The 14,907-nt window shown below is 42.3% G+C and overlaps 1 protein-coding gene across 1 annotated transcript; it reads left to right on the top strand.

The window, feature by feature from the left end:
• The first annotated feature begins 2,371 nt into the window (after window positions 1–2,371).
• On the top strand, window positions 2,372–13,791 carry LOC142848266 (zinc finger protein 322-like). Its single transcript, XM_075970081.1, is given in 5 exon segments — window positions 2,372–2,572; window positions 3,238–3,322; window positions 6,641–6,721; window positions 9,599–9,842; window positions 9,845–13,791. Coding segments are annotated over 2 exon segments (1,230 nt in total). The 5' UTR covers window positions 2,372–2,572; window positions 3,238–3,322; window positions 6,641–6,721; window positions 9,599–9,739; the 3' UTR covers window positions 10,972–13,791.
• The last annotated feature ends 1,116 nt before the right edge of the window (window positions 13,792–14,907 follow it).

Here is a 14,907-nt window from a genome sequence, read left to right as displayed (position 1 = left end):
TCTACCTCCTGAGCACGAGAATCAAACTTGGGCCGTCAGGCTAGGCAGCAGGCACTTTCACCCACAGGCACCTTGCTGGCCTGCTGTCTCATTCCCTAGAGGATGAAGTCAGCCCCTTGAAATAACTGGGACTTATTTCCATCCCATCGCATCTGTAGCCAACCTCTAATCTTCTACCTCATGCCTAACTGCCCATTCTTCTCCAACCTCTCCCCCAAATCTTAGCCAAGGGCCCCATCTCTATGCTCCCACAACTTCTCTAAACTGTTGACGTCTGCAGTTTCCTTCCTAGACTGTGAGCATGAGACCAGCAAGCTCAGGACTGAGCTGGCTTGCGTATTTGTATTCTACTGTAATGTCAGGTGAGTTAGAGATGCTCGGACCGGAGGCACTGAATCCTCTGCTTGGGCCAATATGTCTAGAGCAATTGACAAAGGATACTCAGCACTTACCTCTCCTTCTTAATGCTCAGTCCAGCCATTTCCCACGATACTCTGAGGTAGCCCTAAGTATGGTGGTTCCAGTAATTGACTCTGGTATCATTAGCTCAAACCATTTTCCCGTTACTAAATGTGTAATCTTGGCAAATTAATCCCTCTGTTTGCAGTAGATGTTAGAGTCCATGCATGGACCTTCGTAGCGCTAACAAGCTAGGCTCAGCCACCTAGCTTCGGTGTGTCAAAAAGACAAGCAAGGAAAAGCAGAGAAATACTCAGTGAGGTTACATTGGTAAGAGGAAGGAGTAAAGATGTTCAAATCTTGGGGGGTGGGGCCTAACATGAGGTTCAGGAATTTTTTTGAGTGTGATTTTGGGGGGGGGGGGGCATGAGATTAGCATAAGTAAGCAGTCCTGGTCAAGGTGCAACCCTACTCATCACCATAGTTAGAACTGTGTGAAATATTGCTCAGACTTTGCCACTGGCTGGCAACAGGGCCTCAGGCCTTTCCTTTTCCCAGCATAAGACTCCTGCCAAAATTCCAGTTGCTTGGAGTCCATTGTCTGAATACCCTCATAGCTGAAGGGAGTGACACAAATCTCTTCTTAGAATACCTTTCCTCCTACTATAGTCATACACAGCCCACTCCACAAAGTGATTAGAATTGTGTTTGGAACATATCATACTCAAAAAAGTTAATAAAAGTTATTGAAATATTAGAACGAGGGTTTGAGAGATAACAGTAAAGGCCCCTGTTCTTGCCCTGCTTCAGCAGCTACACAGCAGTTCACAAACCATACATGATTTCAATTCTAGGGAATCTGATGCCTTCCGAGAGCACCAGGCACGCAGGTGGTGCACATACGTATACATGTATGTATTTATGTGTGTGTGTATATATATATATATATATATGCATGCTAGCAAAACACTCATACACATAAAATAAGTAAATCTAAGAGAAACATTTCAATGTTAGAATAACTGTGATAGGACACTTTTGCCTTAGAAATTTCGTTTAAAACAAACAAGCTGCATTCCGAAAATAGGAATTAGTGAATCCAGAACACATAACTGCCAGCCTCGGTCCCTAATTCTAGAATTTCAGCCAATCCAAATCCTTTGCCAGACCAGAGAATTCTAGTACTCATCTTCCTCTGTGAGGGATTTTTATATATACATATAGTAGGTCTGTGGAGATATGTGTGCTATATTATATACTTATTATTGTGTGTGTGTGGCAGACGACAACTTTCGGGGAGTCAGCCTTTTTTACATGGGGTCCAAGGATGGAATTCAGGTGTCTAGATTTGAGCAGTAAACACTCGCCGCTCCTCACTTCCACAGTGAGCCATCTCGCCGGCCTACATACTTTCCCTCCTTCAAGTTAAGAGGACATTTAACGCTCATTTTCGTTTTTTATATCTCAGTTCTCTAGCCTAGAATCTCAGTCAGAATGAACAGAAATCCTTTCAACGGTACTATTTCCTCGCCGCTTTCTCCACGTAGCAAGGCCTGCCGCCGCTCCCTTTTCAAAGCCTCTCATCCTTCTCTGTCTTTGGCTTCCGTGAGCGCCAGCTCCGTTGCGCCTTGGAAGTCTCTACTTCTCCGGGTCTCCGGTGTTTAAGTCTGGGTCCGCAGCCTCTATCCTTGCGACGTTACTTCCGGCTCGTGCTATGAACACCTGCGGGGAAAATAAAACAAAGTGGGGCATGGTTGCAGTTCCGCGAAGACCACAGCCAGGCCAGCTCCCAAGTCTTGCATTCCAGGGGCTAAAAACTGGAAATTCCGCCCACCAGAGCTCCAGGGCGCAGGCGCGCTCAGGCTCCGCTCATTTCCGGAGGCTCGGTTCCTATTGGCTCAAGAGCCGCGGTGATCGCCCTATGAGGGCTGGTTACGTGCCGGGAGGCGGGACTACGCCGCCGCGTCCCAGCTGGTGCGCGCTCTCCGGGTTGGCCTCGTAGCGCGGATGGCCGGGTGAGCCTGGTTGGTGCCTTGCGAACGGCTTGCTGACCTCTCGGCCTCACCCTCTCTCCCTGACAGACGCTGGGACCGAACCCGCTGCCGCAGCGTGCGCGACCCGGAAGCCCCGGCTGCAGGCTCCAATCGCCGGAAGTGCCGCCCAGGGCGGCGGGGTAAGCTGGCGGCTGGGCAGCGCGGCCTTTGGCGATGCGGGGATCGGGGGCCGGGCGCCACGCCTCTGATGTCAGGAGCACAGTCTACAAAAAGTTGGAGCCTGTAGGACTGTCCTGGCGGTAGCAATGAAGCCGGGCTTGGAGGCAGTCTATAGCCTTCCTGAATGTCGAGAGAGCCAGGGGCGTTGGGAGGACCCTCCCCACCAGTCCTAAGGGCGGAGATTAGTTAAACTGCCGTGGAATCAGTTTGCAGAATCTGCTCGGTCAGAGAATTACATAGTCATTTATTTTTAAGGGCCTTGGTTATATGTAATCTTGCATTCATGTATCATATTCCTGGAGTTTTAGTGTGCGAAGAATGAATCCTTGATCTCAGAAGTTGAAATAATACTGTACCTATCAGTCACCTCAGCGTTTGTGCGTTGGAGGCAGGAGGCTAGGGAAATCAAGGCCAGCCTCAGCTGCCTAGCGAGTTTGAGGCCTGCCTGAACTACATGAGACCCTGTCTAAATAGCAAAATTAAGTAACAAACAAAACGAAATAGCAGGAGGCAAACAAGGCCTAGGGTTTTGCTGTGAAGTGTGCACGGGATGATATTTAAATGACTTGATATAAAAAATTGTGAACTTTGCAACCCTGTTCAACTTTGTTGCTTTTTCCTCTAGGAGAGGGAAGAATTGAATATTATGAGTAGTTCTGGCTTAGAAACCTGGTGGAGCCAAAAGAAAAAGTCGTTGAGTTCTTGTTATGGTAAGTAGTATATATCTGGGTTTTTTTTTGTTTGTTTGTTTGTTTGTTTCAATTTTTTAATTTTCGAGACAGGGTTTCTCCGTAGCAGTTTTGGTGCCGTTCATGGAACCAGCTCTTATAGACCAGGCTGGCCTCGAACTCACAGAGATCTGCCTGCCTCTGCCTCCCGAGTGCTGGGATTAAAGGAGTGCGCCACCACCGCCCGGCCTTATATCTGTTTTTATATACGTGAATTTTGAAATAGGGATGGGATAAGAAAGAAGTAAAACATACTTGAGGAAAAGAAAGGGCTTTGTTGCTAACATAGTGGTGTTAAGACCAGACCCTGTCGTACCGGTTAAAGTACACTTTACTTTTCCAGCAAGCGTGTGCATATTCACAGTAGGTGTGCAACAGTTGTCCCTCTTTTGATTTGCCATACGAAGAAGGCACTGGCCCAATGCTCAAGCAGGCTGGAGGAGAGGATGGATATTGAAACTGGCTCTGTTACTTACCTACCTGTTAAGTCTTGTGTAATTAGCTAACTACCAATAGAAACAAGTGTCCTGTCGGTAGGATGCAGACATTGGTGTTGATGGTTGGTTTTACAGTGGTCTTGGGAGGATTACATGTCCATAACCCATGTAAACAATGAAAAGAAGTGAGGCAATCCGTGGTCTGGGCGTATACAGCAGGTGTGGGTTTTCAGATAATAGGTTTAAATACTGTGTGATTGTCCCATGTGTCCTGTAACCGAAAAGACTCTTCAGCTCCGAAGTGCTGTTGCTCAGCTTGTATATTTGAACTTTTGTTTGCTCTTTGCTTATGAAATGCAGTCTGATGTTGCTCATGAGAAGAGAAAAGTTGCTCCCTCCTAGGAGGGGGTAAGAAAAGCCTTTTAGAGACAGCGACCTGAAGGTAAGATTTGGAGGATGTGTTTGTGTTTGCCAGATGGACAGCTTAGCTTGTATTATTGTTGGAGACCCAAGGGTAGTGATAGTCCTTTTTTTAATTCTGATACTTGCTTACTTATGGGGGTTTGGTTTTGTTTTGTTTAGCAGATGTATTCTAAATGGAACAGATAAGAAATTGCAGTAACCAAAAGACAATGTCTTAACTTTAGTAGATGTTATTATGATGTAGTAGGAGAAACAAACAAGGGAACGTACATAAAATGCATATGGTAAAGTTGGGTAGTGATGTTGAGCATTAGGGTGGTATGAAGTCTTTGAAAGAAGGTAATCAAGGTGTGCTACTTTTTGAGGTAGTAAGTTTCAGTCTAACGTGACTCAAACAGTGGAGAACGCTGCATGAAGGAAGAGCAGTGTAGGCAGAAGAAACTTAACTTTCTGAGGTCCTGTGAGGATGAAGATGGTATTATGGAAGGCAGTAAAAACCTTGGATTTTATTCTAGATAAATGGTAAGAAAAGGCATTTTAAACATGAAAAGTGTCATAGTCTTTTGAAGTTCAGCAGCCAGATTGTGTTTTGTTTGCATAGGAAAATTGTTTTCTGGTTTTACATATTTTTGTTTTGTTTTGTTTTTTGCTTTGCTTTGTTTTCCTTGTGCACCACACATTCTTGGCTATTGAGGGCAATTGTGATGCTTTGGATTGGTAGCTGAATGAGATAATCTGGTCCATTTTTCCAGCAAACTCAGTTAAAGAGTTGAGGTAGTAGGATTGTAAGTTACAAAGCTAGCTTAGGCGACCTAGGGAAAACCTTTCTCAAAATGTAAAGAATATAGGGTATATAGCTCAATGGTAGAGTGTAAAAGTGTTTTACAGGCCTTGGGTTCAATCCCCATTACCACAAAACAGTAAAAACAAAACAAAAAAAAACCAAAAAACCCAGCATATCACATTTCTCGTTGAGCATGTCTACATTTTGGCTCAACATGAATATTAATTTTAGGCTGGTTTGAAAACCCATATCTAACATGTCTCCTGATTCCTTTCAGAGACGAATGGTGTCTAGGACCCAGAATCTCAATGTTCATTAAGTACATTATTGCTGGGATTGCCTTTCTGTGATGTGACAACTGACAGTATTGGATAAAAACATGTTTTTATGTGTACACACGTCTGTTTCTCTATAAGTACAAACTATGACCTCATTCTGATACTGTCCTTCAGTTCCATCTAACTCCGATACAGAGTTCATGTCTATCTTGTTCTTTTGTACTTATCACTCCCCTCTGTGACTGTGGGGAATCTGTGTTTCATTATCCCACTCTGGTGGACACATCATCTGGTGTCATGTGTTTTGCCTGCATGTGTATTTGTGTACTGTATCTGCATGCCCAGTGCCCGAGAGTGGTATGGGAAGTCCTTCTGCATATGTGTCGTTTTTATTGGTTCCTGAATAAAGAAACTGCTTCGGACTATAGGAAGGCAGAACAGAGCTGGGAGGTGGGGGACACAACACGGGGAGGGAACACTAAACCGAATTCTGGGAAAAAGAAGAGAGTCGGGGGGGGGGGGGGGGGGCTGGAGAGAAGGCTCAGTGGTTAAGAGCATTGCCTGCTCTTCCAAAGGTCCTGAGTTCAATTCCCAGCAACCACATGGTGGCTCACAACCATCTGTAAAGAGGTCTGGCGCCCTCTTCTGGCCTTCAGGCATACAGACAGAATATTGTATACATAATAAATAAATAAATATTTAAAAAAAAAAAAAGAAGAAGAGAGTCCGGGAGAAGTCATGTAGCCGCCAGAGGGGGAGAAAACACGATCTGCTAGTTAAAACCTTGCCGGTAGGCCACAAGCATCATGATAAAATATAAAATAATAAAAATGGGTTAATTCTATGTGTAAAATCTAGTTAGCAGTATGTTTAAGTGATTGGCCAAGCAGTGATTTAATTAATACAGTTTCTGTGTGATTATTTGGGGAGTCTGGGTGGCCAAAAGCAAACAAGTGGCCTCCTACAACACAAGAGACCAAGTGAGGTTGTTGGATACTTTGGAACTGGAGTTACAGAAAGATGGTTGTGAGACATTATCCTGGGAATTGAGCCTGGGTCCTCTGGGCAAGCAGTACACGTAGCTGAGTATGTATCCAACACCCATCAGTCGGTCCCCCTTTCTTGGGGGCAGTGTTCCAGACAAGGTTTCTCTGTGTAGCTTTGGCACCTGTCCTGACACTAGCTCTGTAGACCAGGCTGGTCTTAAACTCACAGACATCTGGATCCTGCCTCTGCCTACCAAGTGCTCGGATTAAAGGCATGGGCTACTACTGCCCTGCTCTCATTAGCCCTTTTTAAGGGAAATGTTTACTCACTGTTAAGTTCTTTGTGTATAAATGACTTAGCATAAAATTTGTTTTGTCCTTGTGTTTTACAGAAAACTGTATTTTAATTTTGATTTTCTCAAGACCAGACACTGAATGCAGTGAATGCTGTTTCTCGTCTGTTTAGATTCTGGGTAAGCGACAGTTTGTTCAATCTTTAGACCTCTCCTTCACCAGAGTAGGGTCCATCTTTTGTGATGTGTTAGCCCCTTTAATTTGTCAGCTAAGGGGGGAATTTTAATTTTTTTCTTTAATTATTTTATTATGTATATTGGTGGTTTGCTTGGAGCACACAGCTCCGTTTTCCCCATACCCTCACAGTCTTCTCTCTCTGGGTGTGCATTTTTGCAAACTCTGAGCATCCTACTCTCTTGTTAGAACATCGGTCTACTTGAGTCAGGGCCATCCAGATGTCCTTCTTGAAGATCATGTGGTCACATGTATCACATTCTAAAAAGGTAGGGGTTAGAGGTGATGCACAGTTTGGCCTGTAACAACCAGCTAAGTTATAATACTCCACAGGAGAAGGAAGAGTGGTTTGAACCAGATTGGTAGCAGCAGAAATTGGTGAAAAGTGGTTGGATTTATGAATTTTGAAATGGAGTCAACAAATTTTTGACACCTTGATTGTGAGGTACAAAACAGAAGAGATTGCAAGGTGACCCTTCAGGTTTTTGGATGAGTTGAGAGTTTATTGTCAGTGTAAGGCAGGCTTTGCTTACTTTCTTTGACTGGAAGGCCAGAGAAGGTTCTAGACAGGTTCTAGACACTCATTTCTGTAAACGCAGCCCCATAAGGTCGAAATAATGTTCTCTGGTGGTTTTAGGATTTGAGGGTTGATTGTGACAGGGACAAAACATGCTCTCTGCTCAAGATATTAGTGGTTTCTCTGGTAACTGTTTCCCACAAGGCAAGTCAGTATTTGGTGCAGTTTCCTTCCGCCAAGCACACCTTCAGCCCTTTGATACCCACCATGCATGGGTCAACAAGGTGAACTCTGATTCACCATCTTGGTAAGAAATACACAGAGAAGTATCCGCTTATGTAACAAGGGTGGATATTTTATTGTCTAACAAGGATTCACTTAATGGGTATATTCACACACCGAGGATACTATCAACTGCTGAGTGAAAACTAGAAACCTGGAGTTATTAAAGTGATGCAATAGGAAGTCGTGCATTATCTTATTATTTGAGATCCCTTTGGTGTGTTGTCTGAGTTCTGCTCCACTCTGTTTGTCAGTGTGCTGAATTTGGTGAGCATTTACATTTACTGGCATGCCATTTTCAGTCAGTTTTGATATTGGTTTCATTTGCAAACTTTTATGTAGGCTCCAGTCCATTCTTAGATACTTGACATTTGTGACATTCTCCCTAGAAAAATAGGTGTATAATGAGCAGCAAATGGTTCATAGGTTATACAGTCACCTATAGATGCCATAAGAAGGTCTGTTGTGAGTTTGAGAGCTTCGCATGTGTCAGGCATTGTCCTAGGTGTTAAACAGCAGTGAACAAACTAAATAATAATGGAAATAAGTACGGGGGATCTTGTCTGTTAGGGTTCACATTCAGTGGAGAAAAATAAAAAAGAAAGGATGGAAAGGGTGTTTTGTAAGTCGAGGTGGAGAATAAGGTGATTAGAAAAGGCCCCACTGGGAATATGTAACAATTGAGCAAAGATTTAAGTGAAGGAAAGGAGAAGCTTTGAAGACATCTAGAGGAGGAAAAGTCCTTAAGCGAGGGAGAGAGACAGATAGACAGACAGACAGAGGACATTAAGACCCTGAAATGGAAATAGTTCTGGCTTGCTTGAACTGTGTCAAAGACCAGGGTGACCAGAGTAGGGGAAGAACACAGAAATGACTGAAGCTGGGAACTAGGGATCAGGTTTCCTTGATGTTTGCAGGTTTCTAAAGGAATTTGGATAAAAGTTAAGGGTCAAATGTCTAATTGGAATATGTTCTAGAAACCCTAGAAGACAAGATTTGGAGGCAGGTAGCGAGTGATTTTTTTCTTTTGGTAAGTTCAATATAAAGGAAACAGAATGGGAAGACTAGTTTGAGGCTGAGGTGATCAAGGAATTTTGCTTGTTGGTTGTGCTTTTTTTTTCTTAAAGAGGAGAAAGGATAGCCTGTTTACTAATGAGAATGACCCAGTAGAAAGGAAGACATTGATAATGCAGGGGAGTGACTGTAGAGCTGCGGTCAGGATGTAGCTGTGAAGAGAGCAGATGGGAGTCCCATACAAAGGTAAAGTTTGTGGGTTGAGCAGCAGTAACTTGTCCTCCTTGGTGAGAGATGGAAGCAAGTCCTGCTGTAGCACACCTACAGGCTTGCTAGGTGGTAGCAGGAACACAGCGAAGGGTGTCGTTTGCACTGATGTGTGTGCTTTATTCTTGTTCTGCTTGTTTACTTTCACTTTCTTAATACAATAAGATGCAAACTCATATTTATATTACTAACTAAAAGATGGTGGTGCTGCGTGAAAAAGACTACACACGACGGTAAATGTGAAGGACCAAACAAGTTGGCTATGAAACATGCATGAGTGTCGTGTAGATAAGCATCCCATCTCCAGGGCAACTCGCTATGTATATGCAGGTCTTTAAAAATCACAGATCCAGAACATTTTGTTCTGGATAAGGAATCATGCAGAATATACAGTTTACTCCTCCTCCCCTCCTTTTCCTCTTTTCTCTCTTCCACCTCCCTCCCTCCATCCCTTCCTCCTTTTCTCCTTTCCTTTCCTTTGCATTTATTCAGTGTGAAGGAGGTGCATGTTGGTACATGGCACCAGAGTGGATGTTGGAAGACAGTGAGTTTTCAACTTCTACCATGTAGATTGGTTACGGGAGTAAAACTCAGGTCATCAGGTTTGGAAGCAAGCACCTTTATCCACTGAGTCATTTCTCCCACCCCAATGAAAAGTTTCTGTCAGTCTTTCCTGCAGTGATTTGGCTTTTAGACTTCTTAGTGATAGAAATATAAATAATATTTCTACTTTGTCTTATAGGTTTGGAGGTTCCAAGTAAGAAATTGATATATATGATGCTGGAAATTTGTAAATGCAAACTGCTAATGAATGAAAGGCTTGAAACATATGTTTTTGAAGTTACCAGTAAAATGACTATGAAAACAGGGGTCAAGAAGACCAATGGAAAACCACTTAGGAGAGAACCATAGAAAATGTACACTTCAGATGAGAGATGTAACCAGAGAACTCAAAAAAGAAAAATATACCATGTTTGCCCTCAGAAGGGGAAAAAGATTTATATTCATGTTCATGAGATTACTCAAATAGATAATCAAATTTGTCAGTGCCTTGAACGTGAACAAAATTTTTGTGAAAACTTAGCACGTATGTGCGAAGAAACATATACTGGGGAGAAATCTTATAGATGTGATATGTGTGAGAAAACCTTCATCCAAAGTTCAGATCTTATTTCGCACCAGAGGATTCATAATTATGAGAAGCCGTATAAGTGTAGCAAATGTGAGAAGAGCTTTTGGCACCACTTAGCCCTTTCAGGACACCAGAGAACACATGCAGGCAAAAAGTTTTATACCTGTGACATCTGTGGCAAGAATTTTGGTCAGAGCTCTGATCTGCTTGTCCACCAGCGAAGCCATACAGGTGAAAAACCTTATCTGTGTAATGAGTGTGATAAATGCTTCAGTCGAAGTACAAATCTCATAAGGCACCGAAGAACTCACACAGGTGAGAAGCCATTTAAGTGTCTGGAATGTGAGAAAGCTTTTAGTGGGAAATCGGATCTTATTAGCCACCAAAGGACTCATACCGGTGAAAGACCCTACAAATGCAGTAGATGTGAGAAAAGTTATCGACACCGTTCAGCCTTCATTGTACATAAGAGAGTTCATACCGGGGAGAAGCCGTACAAGTGTGGTGCCTGTGAGAAGTGCTTTGGCCAGAAGTCAGACCTTATTGTACATCAGAGAGTCCATACCGGTGAGAAACCATATAAATGCTTGGAGTGTATGAGAAGTTTTACCCGGAGTGCCAACCTAATTAGGCACCAGGCAACTCACACTCATACTTTCAAATGCCTTGAATATGAGAAAAGCTTCAGCTGTAGCTCAGACCTTATTGTACATCAGAGAATTCACATGGAAGAGAAACCACATCAGTGGTCTATGTGTGAGAGCGGTTTCTTCCTAGGTATGGACTTTGTTGCCCAGCAGAAAATGAGGACTCAAGCAGAGGAGCTGCATTATAAATACAGCGTATGTGATAAAAGCTTTCATCATAGCTCGGCCCTTCTTCAGCATCAGACAGTGCGCATTGGTGAGGACTACATCTGTAATGTGAGTGAAAAAGGACTTGATCTCAGCTCTCGTGCGTCAGAAACCTCACGGATGTCTTGACAAGAAGTCACATTACCTTAAAAAGGGATTTACACATCAGAACTCATTAAGAGAAAGACTCCTAGGTGAATTTCAGATTTACCTCAGACCTCAGACTTCATTGGGGACCAGAGAGAGAGTCTACAGTCTTTGGAACTGTAACAAAAGCTTTATGCAGAGATTGGCCCTATTAGGACACCATTATTAGCCACATTTGTGAAGAACTCCACAAATGCTTTGGGTTTTGAGAAACCTTCCACACAAGAAGGTTCAGATAGGAAACCTTACATGTGCAGTATGGGAAATCTCCAGCAGTGTTAAACCATCACCATTACAAGAGAATTCATACCAGAGAACAGCCATTTAAATGCTCTGTGTCAGCAGTAGTTTGGATAATATGTACGCCTTACTGGATATCAGAAAATTCACCTGGGGAGAAACCTCAGAAATTGCAGGAAAAAGCTTCTGACAGAATTCTGACTCTCTTACCCATCAAAGAAGCCATACTGGTATAAATGGATTTTGTCTTGAGTGTGGCAGAAATATTTGTTGGAGAGTCTTATCTTGGGTTTGTATCCACCTAAACAAAAATCAGAAGAAAGATACATGTCTGAATGAGAAAAGCTTGTTAATTTTCAGCTCTTGGGGGTGTATCAGGGAACTCACATCAGTGAAAACGCATAAATGTTTTGTGTCTAAGAAGCTAGAAGCTCTCATCTAATCGGGCCCCAAAGAACCGGTTCTACAGAGGAGTTGCTTCAGCGAGAGATCTAGTTGTGGGTGAGAATCTGTATATATGTATGAGAGAGCTCTTCTCATAGTTAGAAGGAGCTAAATAGAGTTGTATGGGAGGGAGTAGTGTCTTAGTGACCCAGAAGCTTGTTCGGAGGAGCTGGGACAGGTCAGCATGGAGCTGAAGGGTAACTCAGGTAAAGACACTTTTCTTTTGTCTGAACCACCTCATGATTGCTTTAGTTTCACTCTTAAAAACTCATAAATTCAGTAAAGGATTGTAATCTTGTGTATAAGGTAGGGCATGGGTTATTGTTGGAAGAAAGACGTGCTTTTGATTTTTGCTTCTTTTTTTTAAAGTCTCTTATCTAGGATGGGAATGGTGTGTTGCTAGCAGGCTATGAAAAGAACTAAGAAGCTAGGGAATACTTAGATTAGGTTAAAATTATCAGTCGCTTCCCCTTTGCATAATCAACCTCAGCAAAAAGCAGAGTACTCAGCTCTTAGTGTTGAGATCTGCCCACAAAATGGTCCAAAATTGTCCCTAAAGTATTTTTTTGAGTTATCACTGGCCCTTGAAATTTCAGATATAGAAATTCATTTCTTTTCAAGCCCAAACAACCAATTCCTGGATACTGGTTATGATCATGTTATAGTATCCAGCTTTTTGTTACTTGCTACATCTCTTTCAGTGATAGATACTGTATCAACTGGCTCAGAGCAGAAGAAATAGGGGAAAGTTGTAAACCAGAGAAAGCAGAGGAGAGACAATGAAGCATTCTTAATAGAGCAACAGGACACTGATTTTGAGGGTCCTGACTCCAAAGCTCATGTTCTTCATTCTTTTATCCTGATGCTTGCAGCAAATTAAGCTTCATAATGACACATTTTTTTTCATTTATTCCAGTTCTGTCAAGGAAAGAAAAATACAGTTTAATCCCAGGGAAAGGATTGCAGTCAACACAATATAAGGTATATTCTTGTTTTGAAATGCAGGATTATAAATGTTAGAAAAGTGGTTGGCAGATTCATCTGAGGTTTAAGGATAACATTTGTTTCCAGTACAGTAGGGTAGTTGATTGTCTTTATCATTCTTTGGATGGCTCATGACCCAAGCATCTTATGTTCCCTTCTCATTGTTTTTCTTTCTTTGGCTTAAAAGACTTTTAATTCAACTATTTCAAGTTCCTGTAGTATTTGGGACTCTGTAGAGTATTATTTTGTTGCTAATTATAGTCCTTTAGTTTTGTTGTAATTTGTTTAGTGAACCCCTGGATTCCATGGGGTGTTAGTGTTTCAATTCATGCAAGTGATCTGGTAATACCTTACATGTGGCTGTAAGCTCTTAACCTGATAGTTGTTTGATAATCATAATCTTAAGGCCAGTGAATTTAGCCCCGTAAAGAATCTGGTTCCAGTGTTTTTCCCTTTAAGAAACAGGTTGTGTCAGTTTTAATCAGATGTGTTCTGGTAATTTTTACAAATAATTTTAGTACTATGAAAATTTATCCATTGTGATAAACACACACTAGATATGTATTTTTCTTCTTGAGGAATGTCATGGTATTACTAGCAAAAGTTTGATAATTGTGATACTTAAAATAATATTGGATATATGACAATGGCAGTAAAAAAAATTAGTCATTGTGGCTGCTTATTAATCAGTGAATAGACCATGGAGAAAGAGGCAAAGCTTAAAACATTAGTAGGTTGGTGACTTACCCTTCCTTCAGCCTGTCTCACTGGTAATTGTCTGTAGTCTCCAAATAAACTAACAGTGGACCATTCCTCAAACAGAACTTTGAGGATGTAAAGCAGGCCTGAGGCCTGTTAACTATGATGAGAAGGTGTTGGTATTACATAGCGTAACCTGAGGTTGGAGAGGACCACTTGGGAGCCTGTAACCAAAGCTAGAAGGTAACTTCTGGGATGGATGGAGGTTCCCTTGAAGCAGTGCCAACCCAAATCTACCTCAGGTAAGTAGTTAGAGTAACTTTTTCAAGACTTCAGACTAAATGAAAATAAAGTATATTCTGTCCGTGTACTCCTCTATGCTTTATTGTTTTGTTTACCTTTAATTCTTAAATAAACATTTGTTCTGAAAAACTCTATTCTTGTCTCCACTATGCTATGAGAAATTAACTAGTCCCCTGCATTTACATTGGGGTATTGTACTTAATGATGAATGTGTAGGTGGTAGCCATAACCATTGTAGAAGGGCAGAAGGCAACCACATTCTTTGCCAAAATAAATAAAGATCATTATCCCAGTTACTAATATTCTTCCTTGAAACCTCTTGAGCGTAGTTTCCACAGTCTGTATAGCTCTCAGCACTTCTGTCTACCAGTTTCCTGCTATGATGGCCCATTAAGCTCTGCTTACAGAATGTAACTGCTTTTCTAGTTCAAAATCCCAAAGTCTGCCACCTTAGTTGAGGAAAACCACATGGTCAGGTCTGTCACAGCCCACTTTCTGGTTCTGTTGTAGTTACATCTCTATTGCTGTGACAGCATACCATGACCAAGGCAACTTATAAAAGAGAGTTTAATTTGGTTTGCAGTTTCAGAGGCGTGACTCCATGATAGCTCACATCTTAATCCACAACCACAAGTCAGAGCTAACTGGGAATCACAAGAGTCTTTTGAAACCTCAAAGCCCCCTCCCAGTCACACATACCTTCTCCCAGCAAGTTCACATATGGTAAATCTTCCTAAAAAGTTGTGCCAACTGGGGACTAAGTATTCAAACCACCACAGCTAAGATAACCTGAATGTGGGTCCCCAGTACCTGTGTAAAAATCAGGCACAGTGGTGCTTGTAATCCTAGCAGTGAGAAGGCAGAGATAAGAGGATCCCTGGAGCTCCCTGGCCAGCCAGTCTAGCTATGTTAGGTAAGCTCCAGGTTCAGTGGGAGACCTTGTCTCAAAATTTAGACAGAGATTGAGAACATTCAACATTTATTTCTGGCGTACTAAATTGAAATGGGAATAAGGTGGGTGGGGCAGCTTACTCTCGGCACTCAGAAGGTAGAAATAGGTAGGAGGATGAGGAGTTTCAGCCTGGGCTACATGAATCCCTCAAAAGTCAAGGTGGAAGGACTGTTGGTAGTGACTGGTAAATTGGCAGTTAGAACCTGAAGAGGAAGCGACGACTTGGAGTGACTGTTTTGAACTTTGTACTCCTTCACACCTGTTCTGAAGTTCTGGGCAAGCTTGTTTTCAGGACT

Source organism: Microtus pennsylvanicus, chromosome 4 (genome assembly GCF_037038515.1).
Source record: "Microtus pennsylvanicus isolate mMicPen1 chromosome 4, mMicPen1.hap1, whole genome shotgun sequence".
Classification (NCBI taxonomy): domain Eukaryota; kingdom Metazoa; phylum Chordata; class Mammalia; order Rodentia; family Cricetidae; genus Microtus; species Microtus pennsylvanicus.
This window is presented reverse-complemented; position numbering and strand designations above follow the sequence as displayed.